At 38.7% G+C, this 17,824-nt stretch overlaps 1 protein-coding gene across 3 annotated transcripts in view; it reads right to left on the minus strand.

Annotated features, from left to right (window-relative positions):
• The window catches only part of LOC133603287 (retinoic acid receptor beta-like), a 44,433-nt gene that overhangs the window by 9,908 nt on the left and 16,701 nt on the right, over positions 1-17,824 (minus strand). For all 3 annotated transcript variants that reach the window (XM_061956478.1, XM_061956472.2, XM_061956465.2), the window contains exons 4-7: positions 6,492-6,655; positions 6,251-6,427; positions 275-479; positions 50-208 (exon numbers count right to left, since the gene is read on the minus strand). In XM_061956478.1, the coding sequence (XP_061812462.1) occupies positions 50-208; positions 275-479; positions 6,251-6,427; positions 6,492-6,655 (705 nt within the window). The remainder of the gene's footprint in view (positions 1-49; positions 209-274; positions 480-6,250; positions 6,428-6,491; positions 6,656-17,824) is intronic.

The following is a 17,824-nucleotide window of genomic DNA, read 5'->3' on the forward strand; positions in this document are numbered from 1 at the left end:
TTCTTTAGAGCGCCCTGAAAGTGCGGCGAGGTCTGAGAGTCAGGCGCACCTTTGGCGCTGATGCTGCGCAGGTCTGTGATCTTCATGAGGGCCCTGGGGAACACCAGAGGCACACTGGGCCGCCGCTTGCGGGAGTAGATCTTCAGCGCCTCCAGCAGCGGCTCCTGCAGCACCTCCACCTTGGACGGCTCCTTCAGGTCCTGACGGTCTGCCCGAAAACATGCCAGAGCTGGTTCAGGAGCTGCCGGGCCTGGCGCGCGACACGCGGCGTTACCTCCGGAGACCAGGCAGATGGCGCTGAGGAGGCCGCTCTCCGTCTCGTCCATCTGCAGCGGCAGCAGCTGGCCGGCGAAGGTGAACACCTGATCCGTCAGGGGCCCGAAGCCCGCATTGTGGATCTGAGTGCGGGTCAGCGTCAGGCCGTCGGAGAACGTCATGGTGTCGTTGTCGGGGGTGTAGCGGGTGCAGATCCTCAGAATCTGCAAACATCACAGGAACAACAAAATAGTCCAATATTAATCGCCTGCTGTCAATCAAATCATTGATTTTAGTTGTTAATTCATCATTTCTGCTACTTCTCTGACTTGGTGGATTATTTCCAGTCTTCTTAGGAATTCTTGCGATTATTCATATTGTACATTAGTGAAATAACATGTTTCAGTTTGTTTTACTGCCATTTCTATGCCTTGGTGGATTATTTCCAGTCTTATTTTGAATCGGGATAATTTCTTTTGTTCAAGGTTTCCGAATGACTTGTTAGAGGGGCGAGTGCATTCTTGAAATGACACATTTTAGTCCTTTTTACTGTTATTTCTATGACTTGATGGATTATTTCCAGTTTTATTTTGAATCGGGATAATTTCTTTTGTTCAAGGTTTCCGAATGACTTGTTAGAGGGGCGAGTGCATTCTTGAAACGACACATTTTAGTCTTTTTTACTGTCATTTCTCTGACTTGGTGGATTATTTCCAGTCTTATTTGGGATCGTGATAACTTATTTTGTTCAAAGTTTCCGCCGTCATGAACGACTTGTTAGAAGGGCGAGTGCATTCTTGAAATGACACATTTTAGTCCTTTTTACTGTTATTTCTCTGACTTGGTGGATTATTTCCAGTCTTGTTTGGAATCGTTGTGATCATTTATTTTGTTCAAGATTTCTGCCGTCATGAATTATTTGTTAAAGGGGCGAGTGCATTCTTAAAATGACACATTTTAGTCCTTTTTATTGTTATTTCTCTGACTTGGTGGATTATTTCCAGTCTCATTTGGAATTGTTGTGATAACTTATTTTGTTCAAAGTTTCCACCAACATGAATGACTTGTTAGAGGGGCGAGTGAATTCTTGAAATTACACTTTTTGCTCCTTTTTACTGTTATTTATCTGACTTGGTGGATTATTTCCAGTTTTATTTGGAATCGTTGCAATTACTTCTTTTGTACAAAGTTGTCGCTGTCATGGATGACTTGTTAGACGGGGAGAGCGCATTTGTGAAATGACATGCTTCAATAAAATCTTCTACCATTTCTATGATTTATTAGATTATTATTTTAGTGTTATTTGGAATTGTAATTATTCATTTTGAACTAGGTTGCCACTCTAATGAATTACTTGTGAGAGTGACGAGGTCAATCCTGTACTGATATGTTTTATTCTGCTGTTTTATCGCTATTTTTATGACTTTATGGATTATTGCCAGTCTTATTTGGAATCATTTATCGATATAATCAATCATATATAATCAATCAATTATTTATTTTTTACAAGGTTGCCACTGTCACAAATTATTTGTTAAAGGGGCGAGTGCATTCTTAAAATGACATATTTTAGTCCTTTTTACTGTTATTTCTCTGATTTAGTGGATTATTTCCAGTCTTATTTGGAATCGTAATAGTTTCTTTTGTTTAAGGTTTCCGCCGTCATGAATGACTTGTTCGAGGGGCGGGTGCATTCTTGAAACTACACATTTTAGTCCTTTTTACTGTTATTTCTCTGACTTGGTGGATTATTTCGAGTCTTATTTGGAATCGTTGCAAATACTTCTTTTGTACAAGGTTGTCACTGTCATGAATGACTTGTTAGACGGGCGAGCGCATTTGTGAAATAACGTGTCAATAAAATTTTCGACCATTTCTATGACTTATTACATTATCTTTTTAGTGTTATTTGGAATTGTAATTATTCATTTTGAATAAGGTTGCCACTAATGAATTACTTGTGAAAGTCACTAGGTCAATCCTGTACTGATATGTTTTATTCTGCTGTTTTACCGCTATTTCTATGACTTTATGGATTATTTCCAGTCTTACTTGGAATCATTTATCAATATAATCAATCATATAATCAATCAATTATTTATTTTGGATTAAGATTGCCACTGTCACAAATTATTTGTTAAAGGGCCGAGTGCATTCTTAAAATGACACATTTTAGTCCTTTCTACTGTTATTTCTCTGACTTGGTGGATTATTTCCAGTCTTATTTGGAATCGTCGCAATTATTTCTTTTGTACAAAGTTGTGGCAGTCCCAAATTACTTGTTAGAAGGACGAACACACTTACGAAATAACATGTTTCAGTCACATTTTGTGCCATTTCTATGACTTGGTGGATTATTTTTTGTCTTATTTGGAATAGTAACTATTTCAAAAAAGGTTGCGACTCAAATGAATTACTTGTGAGAGCGGCGAGGTCATTCATGTAATGACATGTTTTATTCTGCTGTTTTATTGCCATTTCTATGACTTGGTGGATTATCTCCAGTTTTAATTGGAATCGTAATATTTATTTTGCACAAACTTGCTTCTGTCACAAATTACTTGTTAGTGGAGCAAGTGCATTCTTGAAATTACTAAATTAATTTGTACTGCTATTTCTATAATCTAGGTGGATTATTTCCAGTTTTATTTGGAATTATTGCAGTTATTTCTTTTGTACAAAGTTGTCGCTGTCACAATACATTCTTATACATTCGTATACATATTTCAGTTTGTTTTACTGCCATTTCTATGACTTGGTGGATTAATTTTCGTCTTATTTGGAATCGTGAATATTTATTTTGTTCAAGGTTTCTGCCGTCATGAATTACTTGTTAAGAGGGGCAAGCGCATTTGTGAAGTGATACATTTTAGTCAGTTTTACTGCCACTTCTATGACTTGGTGGATTGTTTTGATCCTTATCTGAAATCAGCTGCGATTATTTATTTTGTACAAGGTTGTCGCTGTCACAAATTACTTGTTACAGGCGTTAGTGCAGTCATGAAATGACTTGTTTCAATTAATTTTTCTGCCATTTCTATGACTTGGTGGAATTTTTTTTGTCAGACTTGTGACGGTAATTTTGAATTATTTGTGAGCGTGGCGAGGGCAATCCTGTACTGATATGTTCTATTCTGCTGTTTAGTTGATATTTCTATGACATGGTGGATAATTTCCAATCTTATTTGGAATTGTTGTGATTCTTTTTGTTTTGCACAAGTTTTCCGCTGTTATGAATGACTTGTTAGAGGGGCGAGCACATTCTTGAAATTACACATTTTAGTCCTTTTTATTGCTATTTATATGACTTGGTGGACTATTTCCAGAAATTGTTGCAATTATTTATTTGCCTCCGTCTTGAATTGTTAAAAGGGGCGAGTAAACTCATGAAATGACATGTTTTAATACAATTTTCTGCCATTTCTATGACTTGGTGGATTCTTTTTTGTCTTATTTGGAATAGTTACTATTTCTTTAGAACAAGGTTTTCACTCTAATGAATTACTTGTGAGAGCGGCGAGGTCATTCCTGTAAAGACATGTTTCATTCTGCGGTTTTATTGCCATTTCTATGACTTGGTGGATTATTTCCAGTTTTAATTGTAATCGTAATATTCCTTTTGCACAAAGTTGCTGCTGTCACAAATTAAATGTTAGAGGAGCAAGTGCACTCTTGAAATTACACATTTTAATACATTTTTACTACTATTTCTATAACAGGTGGATTAATTCCAGTCTTATTTGGAGTTATTGCAGTTATTTCTTTTGCACAAAGTCGTTGCTGTTACAATACATTCCTATACATTCTTATACGTGTCATTTTAAGTCATTTCTATGACCTGGTGGATCTTTTTTTTGTGTTATTTGGAATCGTGAATATTTCTTTTTTTCAAGGTTTCTATTTCTATGACTTGGTGGAATTTTTTTTGTCTTACTTGGAATACCCATCCCATCCACTTTCTACCGCTTGTTCCTTTCGGGGTCGCGGGGGATGCTGGAGCCTATCTCAGCTGCATTCGGGCGGAAGGCGGGGTACACCCTGGACAAGTCGCCACCTCATCGCAGCTTACTTGGAATGGTAATTATAAATTACTTGTGAGTGTGGCGAGGTCAATTGTGTAATGATATGTCCTATTTTGCTGTTTAGTTGATATATCTCTGACTTGGTGGATAATTTCCAGTCTTATTTGGAATTGTTCTGATTTTTATTTTATTTTTTTGCACAAGTTTTCCACTGTTATGAATTCTTGAAATTACACATTTTAGTCCTTTTTATTGCTATTTATATGACTTTGTGGACTATTTCCAGTCATATTTGGAATTGTTGCCATTATTGATTATTTATTTATTTATTTATTATCCGTCTTGAATTACTTGTTTAAAGGCCTACTGAAATGCGATTTTCTTATTTAAACGGGGATAGCAGGTCCATTCTATGTGTCATACTTGATCATTTCGCGATACTGCCATATTTTTGCTGAAAGGATTTAGTAGAGAACATCGACGATAAAGTTTGCAACTTTTGGTCGCTGATAAAAAAAAGCCTTGCCTGTCCCGGAAGTAGCAGACGAGTAGCGAGACGTCACAGGTTGTGGAGCTCCTCACATCTGCACATTGTTTACAATCATGGCCACCAGCAGCGAGAGCGATTCGGACCGAGAAAGCGACGATTTCCCCATTAATTTGAGCGAGGATGAAAGATTTGTGGATGAGGAAAGTGAGAGTGAAGGACTAGAGGGCAGTGGGAGCGATTCAGATAGGGAAGATGCTGTGAGAGGCGGGTGGGACCTGATATTCAGCTGGGAATGACAAACAGTAAATAAACACAAGACATATATATATACTCTATTAGCCACAACACAACCAGGCTTATATTTAATATGCCACAAATTAATCCCGCATAACAAACACCTCCGCCCTCCCGTCCATATAACCCGCCAATACAACTCAAACACCTGCACAACACACTCAATCCCACAGCACCGTTCACCTCCCCAAAGTTCATACAGCACATATATTTCCCCAAAGTTACGTACGTGACATGCACATAGCGGCACGCACGTACGGGCAAGCGATCAACTGTTTGGAAGCCGCAGCTGCATGCGTACTCACGGTACCGCGTCTGCGCATCCAACTCAAAATCCTCCTGGTAAGAGTCTCTGTTGTCCCAGTTCTCCACAGGCCAATGGTAAAGCTTGACTGTCATCTTTCGGGAATGTAAACAATGAAACACCGGCTGTGTTTGTGTTGTTGCTGCAGCCGGCCGCAATACATCGCTTCCCACCTACAGCTTTCTTCTTTGCTGTCTCCATTGTTTATTGAACAAATTGCAAAAGATTCACCAACACAGATGTCCAGAATACTGTGGAATTTTGCGATGAAAACAGACGACTTAATAGCTGGCCACCATGCTGTCCCAAAATGTCCTCTACAATCCGTGACGTCACGCGCTGACGTCATCATACCGAGACGTTTTCAGCAGGATATTTCGCGCGAAATTTAAAATTGCACTTTAGTAAGCTAACCCGGCCGTATTGGCATGTGTTGCAATGTTAAGATTTCATCATTGATATATAAACTATCAGACTGCGTGGTCGGTAGTAGTGGGTTTCAGTAGGCCTTTAAGAGGGCGAGTAAACTCATGAAATTACATGTTTTAATACAAATTTCTACCATTCCTATGACTTGGTGGATTATTTTAGTCTTATTTGGAATCGTTTATTGATTTTTACTTTGTACCAGGTTGCAGCCGTCAAGAATTGTTACCAGAAGGGTGAGCGCATTTTTGGAAATGACACATTTAACTCTGTATTTCTATGACTTGCGCATTAATTTGAATATTCATTACCACGAATCAGTGTGCTAACCCGAGCAAAACCGTGTTTTAGGTGTCATAAACAGGTGCCGGTGGGGTAAAATTGGCCTTGTGCCAGTGAATTGGCCAGACAGGGATGAGATCCCCCGGTGGAGGTAAAGGTCAGGACCATGTTGCTCACCAGCATGTCCAGACAGGCGGCCCGCAGCAGCGTGATCTGGTCGCCGATGGTGAGGCCTGTGAAGCCCGGCACTCGCTTGGCAAACTCCACCACCTTGATGATGCACTTGGTGGCCAGCTCACTGAACTTGTCCCACAAGCCAAGGTCCAGCTGGACCCTGTGGTCCGAGCTGGAGTTCTGCAGGGAGGAGACACAAGGCGATGAATGTTCCTCTCCGACGTTAGAAAACCTCCCCACTCACTGTGGTGTATTTCCCCAGCTGGCAAAGGGAGGGAAATGTGTCCCTGTGGGCCCTGCAGATCTTCTCCACGATGACGTCCAGCTCGGCCGTCATCTCGTACGTCTCTGCGATGGACATCTTCGGCTCCTCCTTGGCCTTCAGACGGTTTCTGTCATTCCTCACCGCTAACAGACCAAAAGTCATTAATAGCATTCGTAATTGATATCGGTCCGATATCAGCTTGTCACATCTAAATGTCCTCCAATGAGCACACAAGGTTGGTCTTCTATTTTAGTCAACAATGGAACGCTGTAATCTACTAGGAGCTAGCAGCTACACAACAGCTTAGCACACAGTAGCACACAAGCTAGACATATGTAATAAGTTTCCTTCATTGAACAATACAGCAGTCTAAAACAGCACATTTGAATCATATAATTATAGTTGCATAATACTTACACACACAAGGTCTCCGGATAGAAAGTATCCAGTAACAAATGTGTCCGCATCATTCAATTTACAGCCACACAGTTTGAGAATCACTGCACTGTGGCATTTTTACCAAGTCTTTTTTTTTTGGACATTACTACAATAATATCGTAACGTGAGATTTTAATATTGTTACATCCCTAAAAAGTATGTATGGTTTGTGCTGTTATTGTATAGAATCAATATCTGTATCGGACAATATTCACGGCTCCGAAACCGGTATCGTATCAGAAGTAAAAAAAATTGTATCCAGACACCGAGAATTACTAATATCAATACTTATTCACCACACAAAACTACTCATTTCGTTTTTCTTGGTGAGTTTATCTATCGTGAAATACAAATAATTCAAAAATTATTATTTTTGAATCTTAATAATTATAAAGTAATACATAATTTAGGTATTTTCTTTACTGTTTGTTACATGTTTGTAATAAGTTACATTAAGGAACATCACAAGGTTACTTTTGTCTGAAAAAGAGAAGGAAGAAGCAGAGTTGATTTAATCCTGCTCTTCTTCATGCCTATCACTGATGCGTTAAATTATGTGTCAACATTTTTGCTTACATTTTGTCATTTAAAGTTTGTTCACTTCCTGTGTTTGTTTCGCTAAAGAATAGAGAGTGTGTAGCAATAAATTGATCGGGAGGAAAATATGTTGGAAAAAATAATAAAAATAGGAACAAATAAACAATTGTTATTTTCTATTATTTTTTCTATTTCATAATTTTGATATGAAAATGGATGGATGGATTATTATTTATTAAAAACGCATCCTATTTTGGGAAAAAGCAGAAATTAAAAGTAAACTAGATGAGGCCATTCCTGAAGGAATTGCGTGTGAATGCTCCAATGCTGAAGTTGAACTGAAATCCTGGAATTTTTTTAGAATTGCTGGAGTAGAGCACACAATTCCCAAACAGGCTGAACATTTTGAAGTTGGAACAGTTTGAATCAGATGAAAAATGTGGGCGTTGGGGAACTTTGAAGAATGTCCCATTCATTTCAATGGGGATTTCCCCAAAAAATAGGGAATTTTGGGAAAAGCGGGTAGTTTTTTTGAAAATTGTAAAAAAAAACTTGAATGGTCTGAATGAGTTGAATTGGTTGGTGTTGGAATTTTTAAAATCGGTTGAGAAATGTTGAAGTAGTAACATGTTGAATTGAGAAATGGTATAACGGAATTCCTGGAATTTTAAGAAAACCGGGAATTTTTCCATTTCAAACATTGTTTTATTTTGAAGTTGGAACAGTTTGAAGAATGATTTCAATGGGAATTTCCCCAAAATTTGGGAATTTCGGGAAAAGCGGGAATTTTTTGGAAAACGTTAGAAAGCTTGAATGGTCTGAATGAGTTGAAGTGGTTGGTGTTGGAATTTTTTTAAATCGGTCGAGAAATGTTGTAGTAACATGTTGAATTGAGAAATGGCATTACGAAATTCCTGGAATTTCAGGAAAACCGGGAATTTTTCCAGTTAAAAAAAGTTTTTGAAGTTCAAACAGTTTGAACCAGATGAAAAATGTGGGAATTTTTCCAGTTAAAAAAAAAACTTTGTTTTTTTTGTCCTGATTAAGTGGAATGATTTGATGGTGGAACGGTTGAAATGTGTTGAAAAATGTGGGAGGAGTAGTCGCCAGTAAAAAGGGTGAAAATAGAGCTTTGGAAAACCAGGAATTCTGGAAAATCAAGGAATTTTTTGGAACTTGGAAAAAGGGTAGTTTGAATTTCCAGGATGGTGGAATGTGTTGAAGGTGAAATGGTATGAACAGGTTGAATAATGTGAAAATGGTGAAAGATTGAAAAATGGCCAATTTATTTTAAATAGGAAAAATGTCATCAATCAATCAATGTTTATTTATATAGCCCTAAAACACAAGTGTCTCAAAGGGCTGCACAAGCCACAACAACATCCTCGGTACAGAGCCCACATAAGGGCAAGGAAAAACTCACCCCAGTGGGACGTGGATGTGAATGACTATGAGAAACCTTGGAGAGGACCGCATATGTGGGTAACACCCCCCCTCTAGGGGAGACCGAATGCAATGGATGTCGAGTGGCTCTGACATAATATTAATGTCCTAGAAAACCGGGAATTCTGGGAATATTTGGAATTAGTCAAGGGAAAGCCTGCGATTCCTGAATAGGCTGAACAGTTTGAAGTTGGAACGGATTGAATCAGATGAAAAATGTGGGAGTTGTGGAACTTTGAAGAATGTCCCATTGATTTCAATGGGAATTTCCCAAAAATTTGTGAATTTTGGGAAAAGCGGGATTTTTGGGGGAAAATGGTAAAAAACTTGAATGGTCTGAACGAGTTGAAATGGTTGGTGTTGGAATTTTTCAAATCGGTTGAGAAATGTTGAAGTAGTAACATGTTGAATTGAGAAATGGTATTACGGAATTCCTGGAATTTTAAGAAAACCGGGAATTTTTCCAGTTCAAACATTGTTTTATTTTGAAGTTGGAACAGTTTGAATAAGATGAAAAAATTGGGAGTTGTGGAACTTTGAAGAATGATTTCAATGGGAATTTCCCCAAAATTTGGGAATTTCGGGAAAAGCGGGAATTTTTTGGAAAACGTTAAAAAGCTTGAATGGTCTGAATGAGTTGAAATGGTTGGTGTTGGAATTTTTGAAATCGGTCGAGAAATGTTGAGTAACATGTTGAATTGAAAAATGGCATTACAGAATTCCTGGAATTTCGGGAAAACCGGGAATTTTTCCAGTTAAAAAAATGTTTTTGAAGTTGGAACAGTTTGAAATCAGATGAAAAATGTGGGAATTTTTCCAGTTAAACAACTTTGGTTTTTTATCCTTATTAAGAGGAATGATTTGACGGTGGAACGGTTGAAATGAGTCCACAACTTTGGGAGGAGTAGTCGCCAGAAAAAAGGGTGAAGATAGGGCTTTGAAAAACCAGGAATTCAGGAAAATCCTGGAATTGTTTTGAACTTGGAAAAAGGGTAGTTTGAATTTCCAGGATGGTGGAATGTGTTGAAGGTGAAATGGTATGAACAGATTGAATAATGTGGAAATGGTGAAAGATTGAAAAATGGCCAATTTATTTTAAATGGGAAAAATGTCCTGGAAAACTGGGAATTCTGGGAATATTTGGAATTAGTCAAGGGAAAGCCTGCGATTCCCGAATAGGCTGAACAGTTTGAAGTTGGAACGGTTTGAATCAGGGGTTGAATGTGGGAGTTGTGGATCTTTGAAGAATGTCCCATTGATTTCAATGGGAATTTCCCAAAAATTTCGAAATTTTGGGAAAAGCGGGATTTTTTGGGGAAAATGGTAAAAAACTTGAATGGTCTGAATGTGTTGAAATGGTTAGTGTTAGAATTTTTCAAATCGGTCAAGAAGTGTTGAAGTAGTAACATGTTGAATTGAGAAATGGTATTACGGAATTCCTGGAATTTCGGGAAAACCGGGAATTTTTCCAGTTAAAAAAAAATGTTTTAGAAGTTGGAACAGTTTGAATCAGATGAAAATGTGGGAATTGTTCCAGTTCAAAAAACAACTTAGTTTTTTTGTCCTGATTAAGAGGAATGATTTGACGGTGGAACGGTTGAAATGTGTTGAAAATGTGGGAGGAGTAGTCGCCAGAAAAAACTGTGTAAATAGGGCTTTAAAAAACTAGGAATTCTGGAAAATCCTGGAATTTTCTTGAACCTGGAAAAAGGGTAGTTTGAATTTCCAGGATGGTGGAAGGTGTTGAAGGTGAAATGGTATGAACAGGTTGAATAATGTGGAAATGGTGAAAGATTGAAAAATGTCCAATTTATTTTAAATGGGAAAAATGTTCTGGAAAACCAGGAATTTTGGGAATATTTGGAATTAGTCAAGGGAAAGCCTGCAATTCCCGAATAGGCTGAACAGTTTGAAGTTGGAACGGATTAAATCAGATGAAAAATGTGGGAGTTGTGGAACTTTGAAGAATGTCCCATTGATTTCAATGGGAATTTCCCCAAAATTTGGGAATTTTGGGAAAAGCTGGATTTTTTTGGGAAAATGGTAAAAAAAAAACTTGAATGGTCTGAATGAGTTGAAATGGTTGGTGTTGGAATTTTTCAAATCGGTCAAGAAATGTTGTAGTAACATGTTGAATTGAGAAATGGTATTACGGAATTCCTGGAATATGGGGAAAACCGGGAATTTTTCCAGTCCAAAAAAATTTTTTTTTTGAAGTTGGAACACGGTGGAAAAAGGGTTAGTGCGTCTGCCTCACAATACGAAGGTCCTGAGTAGTCCTGAGTTCAATCCCGGCCTCGGGATCTTTCTGTGTGGAGTTTGCATGTTCTCCCCGTGACTGCGTGGGTTCCCTCCGGGTACTCCGGCTTCCTCCCACCTCCAAAGACATGCACCTGGGGATAGGTTGATTGGCAACACTAAATTGGCCCTAGTGTGTGAATGTGAGTGTGAATGTTGTCTGTCTATCTGTGTTGGCCCTGTGATGAGGTGGCGACTTGTCCAGGGTGTACCCCGCCTTCCGCCCGATTGTAGCTGAGATAGGCTCCAGTGCCCCCCGTGACCCCGAAGGGAATAAGCGGTAGAAAATGGATGGGATGGAAGTTGGAACAGTTTGAATCAGATGAAAAATGTGGGAATGTTTCCAGTTAAAAAAACAACTTCGTTTTTTTTGTCCTGATTAAGAGAAATTATTTGACGGTGGAACGGTTGAAATGTGTTGAAAAATGTGGGAGAAGTAGTCCCTAGAAAAAAAAGGTGTAAATAGGGCTTTGAAAAACCAGGAATTCTGGAAAATCCTGGAATTTTTTTGAACTTGGAAAAAGGGTAATTTGAATTTCCAGGATGGTGGAAGGTGTTGAAGGCGGAATGGTTTGAACAGGTTGAAAAATGTGGAAATGGTGAAATGTTGAAAAATGGACAATTAATTTTATATGGGAAAAATGTTCCGGAAAACAGGGAATTCTGGGAATTTCTGGAATTAGTCAAGGGAAAGCCTGCGATTCCTGAATCAGATGAAAAATGTGGGAATGTTTCCAGTTAAAAAAACAACTTAGTTTTTTTTTCCTGTTTAAGATGAATGATTTGACGGTGGAACGGTTGAAATGTGTTGAAAAATGTGGGAGGAGTAGTCCCCAATAAAAAGGGTGAAAATAGAGCTTTGGAAAATCAGGAATTCCGGAAAATCCTTGAGTTTTTTTTTTTAACTTGGAAAAAGGGTAGTTTGAATTTCCAGGATGGTGGAAGGTGTTGAAGGTGGAATGGTTTGAATAGGTAGAAAAATGTGGAAATGGCGAAATGTTGAAAAATGGACAATTAATTTTATATGGGAAAAATGTTCCGGAAAACAGGGAATTCTGGGAATTTTTGGAATTAGTCAAGGGAAAGCCAGAATAGGCTGAACAGTTTGAAGTTGGAGCAGTTTGAATGGGATGAAAATGTGGAAGGTAGAGCGCGCCAAAATCTGGAGAATAATAATAATAATAATAAATAGATAAATTTTGGTGTAGAAAACCAAATTTTGTTTACTTATAAACAAAACTGGGGGGAAAAAAGACATCATTGGTGTCACAAAGTGTGTGTGATGTTTTGATGTATGTGTGTTAATGCAGGATGGCCACAGTTTGACCCTAGAACAGATCATTTGCATGTCTATTGTTTCCAATGGAACGCTGCATGCCAGCAGTGAATGGAAAGTGGTTAATATTAATGAGTGTGAGGAGATCGTGTTTCATGGACTATTTGTGTCCATGTGAGGCCATCATGTGGACGAGCTAACCGGGTTAGCCCTTTATTACCCCCACACACGTCTCACTGACTCGGCCATGTGTGTGTTGTGCTATTACGAAACACTCCACGCTGCCCTACTTTCCGTGTGTAAACACTCCATGTGCGCTCATCTTACCCGCCGCCTGCTTACATAGCATTCCTGTGTCCGCGCCATGTGACGCGCTTATGTAATGCACCACCGCCGGCCTCGCAGATGACATGTGGCCGCCGTCGTCCAATGGCTCCGTCGCCACGTAACGCCCCGCAAATGTGGGTCGCGGCTGGCTAACACCCTCCCGCGCACCTCCCACTGAGACGCTGGCGAGGCGTTGACGTCCCGGGAGACTTTTTTTGATTGATTGAAACATTTATTAGTAGATTGCACAGTACAGTACATATTCCCTACAATTGACTACTACAAACCCTGTTTCCATATGAGTTGGGAAATTGTGTTAGATGTAAATATAAACGGAATACAATGATTTGCAAATCATTTCCAACCCATATTCAGTTGAATATGCTACAAAGACAACATATTTGATGTTCAAACTGATAAACATTTTTTTTTGCAAATAATCATTAACTTTAGAATTTGATGCCAGCAACACGTGACAAAGAAGTTGGGAAAGGTGGCAATAAATACTGATAAAGTTGAGGAATGCTCATCAAACACTTATTTGGAACATCCCACAGGTGAACAGGCAAATTGGGAACAGGTGGGTGCCATGATTGGGTATGAATGTAGATTCCATGAAATGCTCAGTCATTCACAAACAAGGATGGGGCGAGGGTCACCACTTTGTCAACAAATGTGTGACAAATTGTTGAACAGTTTAAGAAAAACCTTTCTCAACCAGCTATTGCAAGGAATTTAGGGATTACACCATCTACGGTCTGTAATATCATCAAAGGGCTCAGAGAATCTGGAGAAATCACTGCACGTAAGCAGCTAAGCCCGTGACCTTCGATCCCTCAGGCTGTACTGCATCAACAAGCGACATCAGTGTGTAAAGGATATCACCACATGGGCTCAGGAACATTTCAGAAACCGACTGTCAGTAACTACAGTTGGTCGCAAGTTAAAACTCTCTTATGCATGGCAAAAACCGTTTATCAACAACACCCAGAAACGCCGTCGGCTTCGCTGGGCCTGAGCTCATCTAAGATGGACTGATACAAAGTGGAAAAGTGTTCTGTGGTCTGACGAGTCCACATTTCAAATTGTTTTTGGAAACTGTGGACGTCGTGTCCTCCGGACCAAAGAGGAAAAGAACCATCCGGATTGTTATAGGCGCAAAGTTGAAAAGCCAGCATCTGTGATGGTATGGGGGTGTATTAGTGCCCAAGACATGGGTAACTTACACATCTGTGAAGGCGCCATTAATGCTGAAAGGTACATACAGGTTTTGGAGCAACATATGTTGCCATCCAAGCAACGTTACCATGGACGCCCCTGCTTATTTCAGCAAGACAATGCCAAGCCACGTGTTACATCAACGTGGCTTCATAGTAAAAGAGTGCGGGTACTAGACTGGCCTGCCTGTAGTCCAGATCTGTCTCCTATTGAAAATGTGTGGCGCATTATGAAGCCTAAAATACCACAACGGAGACTCCCGGACTGTTGAACAACTTAAGCTGTACATCAAGCAAGAATGGAAAAGTGTCTCCTCAGTTCCCAAACGTTTACTGAGTGTTGTTAAAAGGAAAGGCCATGTAACACAGTGGTGAACATGCCCTTTCCCAACTACTTTGGCACGTGTTGCAGCCATGAAATTCTAAGTTAATTATTTGAAAAAAAAAAAAAAGTTTGAGTTTGAACATCAAATATCTTGTCTTTGTAGTGCATTCAATTGAATATGGGTTGAAAAGGATTTGCAAATCATTGTATTCCGTTTATATTTACATCTAACACAATTTCCCAACTCATATGGAAACAGGGTTTGTAAATGGTAACACCCGAATAAGTTATTCAACTTGTTTAAGTCGGGGTCCACGTTAATCAATTCATGGTACAAATATATACCGTATTTTTCGGACTATAAGTCGCAGTTTTTTTCATAGTTTGGCCGGGGGTGCGACTTATACTCAGGAACGACTTGTGTGTGAAATTGTTAACACATTACCGTAAAATATCAAATATTATTTAGCTCATTCACGTAAGAGACTAGACATATAAGATTTCATGGGATTTAGCGATTAGGAGTGACAGATTGTTTGGTAAACGTATAGTATGTTCTATATGTTATAGTTATTTGAATGACTCTTACCCTAATATGTTACGTTAACATACCAGGCACGTTCTCAGTTGGTTATTTATGCCTCATATAACGTACACTTATTCAGCCTGTTGCTCACTATTCTTTATTTATTTTAAATTGCCTTTCAAATGTCTATTCTTGGTGTTGGCTTTTATCAAATACATTTCCCCAAAAAATGTGACTTATACTCCAGTGCGACTTATATATGTTTTTTTCCTTCTTTATTATGCATTTTTGGCCAGTGCGACTTATACTCCGAAAAATACGGTACTATCAGCATAATACAGTCATCACACAAGTTAATCATCAGAGTATATACATTGAATTATTTACATTATTTACAATCCGGGGGAGTGGGATGTGGAGCGGGGCCGGGGCGGGTCGGACAGGGGGGTTAGGTTTGGTTGATATCAGCACTTCAGTCATCAACTATTGCATCATCAGTGAATTGGACATTGAAACAGAGTAGGTCTGACTTGGTAGGATATGTACAGCGAGCAGTGAACATAGTGAGCTCAGAAAGCATAAGAACAAGTGTATACATTTGATTATTTACAATCCGGGGAGGTGGGATGTGGTGGGGGGAGGGTGTTAGTTTAGGGTTGAAGTTGCCTGGAGGTGTTCTTTTAGAGCGGTTTTGAAGGAGGATAGAGATGCACTTTCTTTTACACCTGTTGGGAGTGCATTCCACATTGATGTGGCATATAAGGAGAATAAGTTAAGACCTTTGTTAGATCAGAATCTGGGTTTAACGTGGTTTGTGGAGCTCCCCCTGGTGTTGTGTCATTTACGTTCTGGAAGTAGTTTGACATGTACTTCGGTATCAGGGAGGTGTAGCGAATTTTATAGACTAGGCTCAGTGCAAGTTGTTTTACTCTGTCCTCCACTCTGAGCCAGCCCACTTTGGAGAAGTGGGTAGGAGTGAGATGTGATCTGGGGTGGAGGTCTAGAAGTAACCCGACTAGCTTGTTCTGGGATGTTGACGACAAAAGTCCCTCGCATGAATGACAGAAGCTTCTTCGCCGTTCCAAAATAGACACAGGTGATGATGGGATTTGGAACAAAAAACCGTGTGAAAAACTTCCGGTCACTGGATGACGAATACAAGGTTACACTAACATGATCTAGTCCAGGGGTGTCCAAAGTGCTAATATTAGCATTTTAATATTAGCATGCTAGATTTTTCCCGTTATGTCAAGTATTTTGTCACTTGACGAATGACACCTGTTAGCATGCTAACGTTAACATGCTTAGCTTTTTCCTTTTTTTTAGCTAACTTTGTAGGTATACAGCGGCGTGGCGCGGTTGGGGGAGTGGCCGTGCCAGCAACCTGAGGGATCCTGGTTCGATCCCCACCTTCTACACTGCAAAAAGTCAGTGTTCAAAAACAAGAAAAAAAAATACAAAAATGAGGGGTATTTTATTTGAACTAAGCAAAATGATCTGCCAATAGAACAAGAAAATTTGGCTTGTCAAGACTTTCCAAAACAAGTAAAATTAGCTAACTTCAATGAACCCAAAAATACCTTAAAATAAGTATATTCTCATATATATATTTTTTTTTTCATGCTTGAAGTAAGAAATTATTACCGTATTTTTCGGACTATAAGTCACAGTTTTTTTCATAGTTTGGCCGGGCTCCAGTGCGACTTGTATATGTTTTTTTCCTTCTTTATTATGCATTTTTGGCAGGTGCGACTTATACTCCGGTGCGACTTATACTCTGAAAAATACGGTACTTTAAAAAAGTAGTTTTATACTTGTGAGTGTTGATGACACAGCTTTGCATCAGTAGATATTCTAGTTTCAAGCATGTTTTACTCAATATAGGTCATCAAATCTCAGCTACAAGCTGTAATATCCTACTGAGATAATTTAGGACCAAAACCCTTAAAACAAGTAAAACACTAACATAAAATCTGCTTAGTGAGAAGAATTATCTTATCAGACAGAAAATAAGCAACTATCACCCTATTTGAGATATTTAATCTTACTTAGATTTCAGTTTTTGCAGTGCAGGGTTCCTCTGGAGCTCGTCATAGTCATTATATGTCATAAAATCTCAGCAACAAGCTGTAATATCTTACTGAGATAATTTAGGACCAAAACAAGTAAAACACTAACATAAAATCTGCTTAGTGAGAATAATTATCTTATCAGACAGAAAATAAGCAAATATCACCCTTATTTGAGATATTTAATCTTACTTAGATTTCAGTTTTTGCAGTGTACCGACCGAGTCACGTCCGTTGTGTCCTTGAGCAAGACACTTCACCCTTGCTCCTGATGGGTCGTGGTTAGCGCCTTGCATGGCAGCTCCCACCATCAGTGTGTGAATGCAACTTAAAACACATTTAATGCCCATGTTCTACTGCAGATGATTATTAAATATAGTCAAAAGCATACAATTGTCTGTACGGACACAATTCTAGCATTTGACAATGATAATTCTGAATAGTTGAAAGGTTTACATTAACTGTGGCCAAATTTCTTTATTTTCCTTCTTTCTTTAGTTTATTTCGAACATGAACACACGTACAGTATAATACATCACACAATTTCATATCACTTCACTTTACATCATCTCCGAAAAGGAGTAGGAAGAAGCAAAGCTTATTTAATCCTACCCCTTTCCCACTTCAGAGCGTTCACAAATATATAGAATCATTTACTGACCTTTTTATATAATAAAATAACATCTGTGAATTAGTATACACAACAGTTTTGTAATATGTAATTAATTAATTCAGTCATTATTAACATACTGAGATGAAGAATATCTTATTTTCAATAAGGTTGAAAGTATTTCTCATAATTCTTCTTCTTTGTAAGCACTAATATTTTGAACAACCTCTTAAACTGGATCATATC

The sequence above is a fragment of the Nerophis lumbriciformis genome, linkage group LG04, assembly GCF_033978685.3.
Source record: "Nerophis lumbriciformis linkage group LG04, RoL_Nlum_v2.1, whole genome shotgun sequence".
In the NCBI taxonomy this organism is placed as follows: Eukaryota; Metazoa; Chordata; class Actinopteri; order Syngnathiformes; family Syngnathidae; genus Nerophis; species Nerophis lumbriciformis.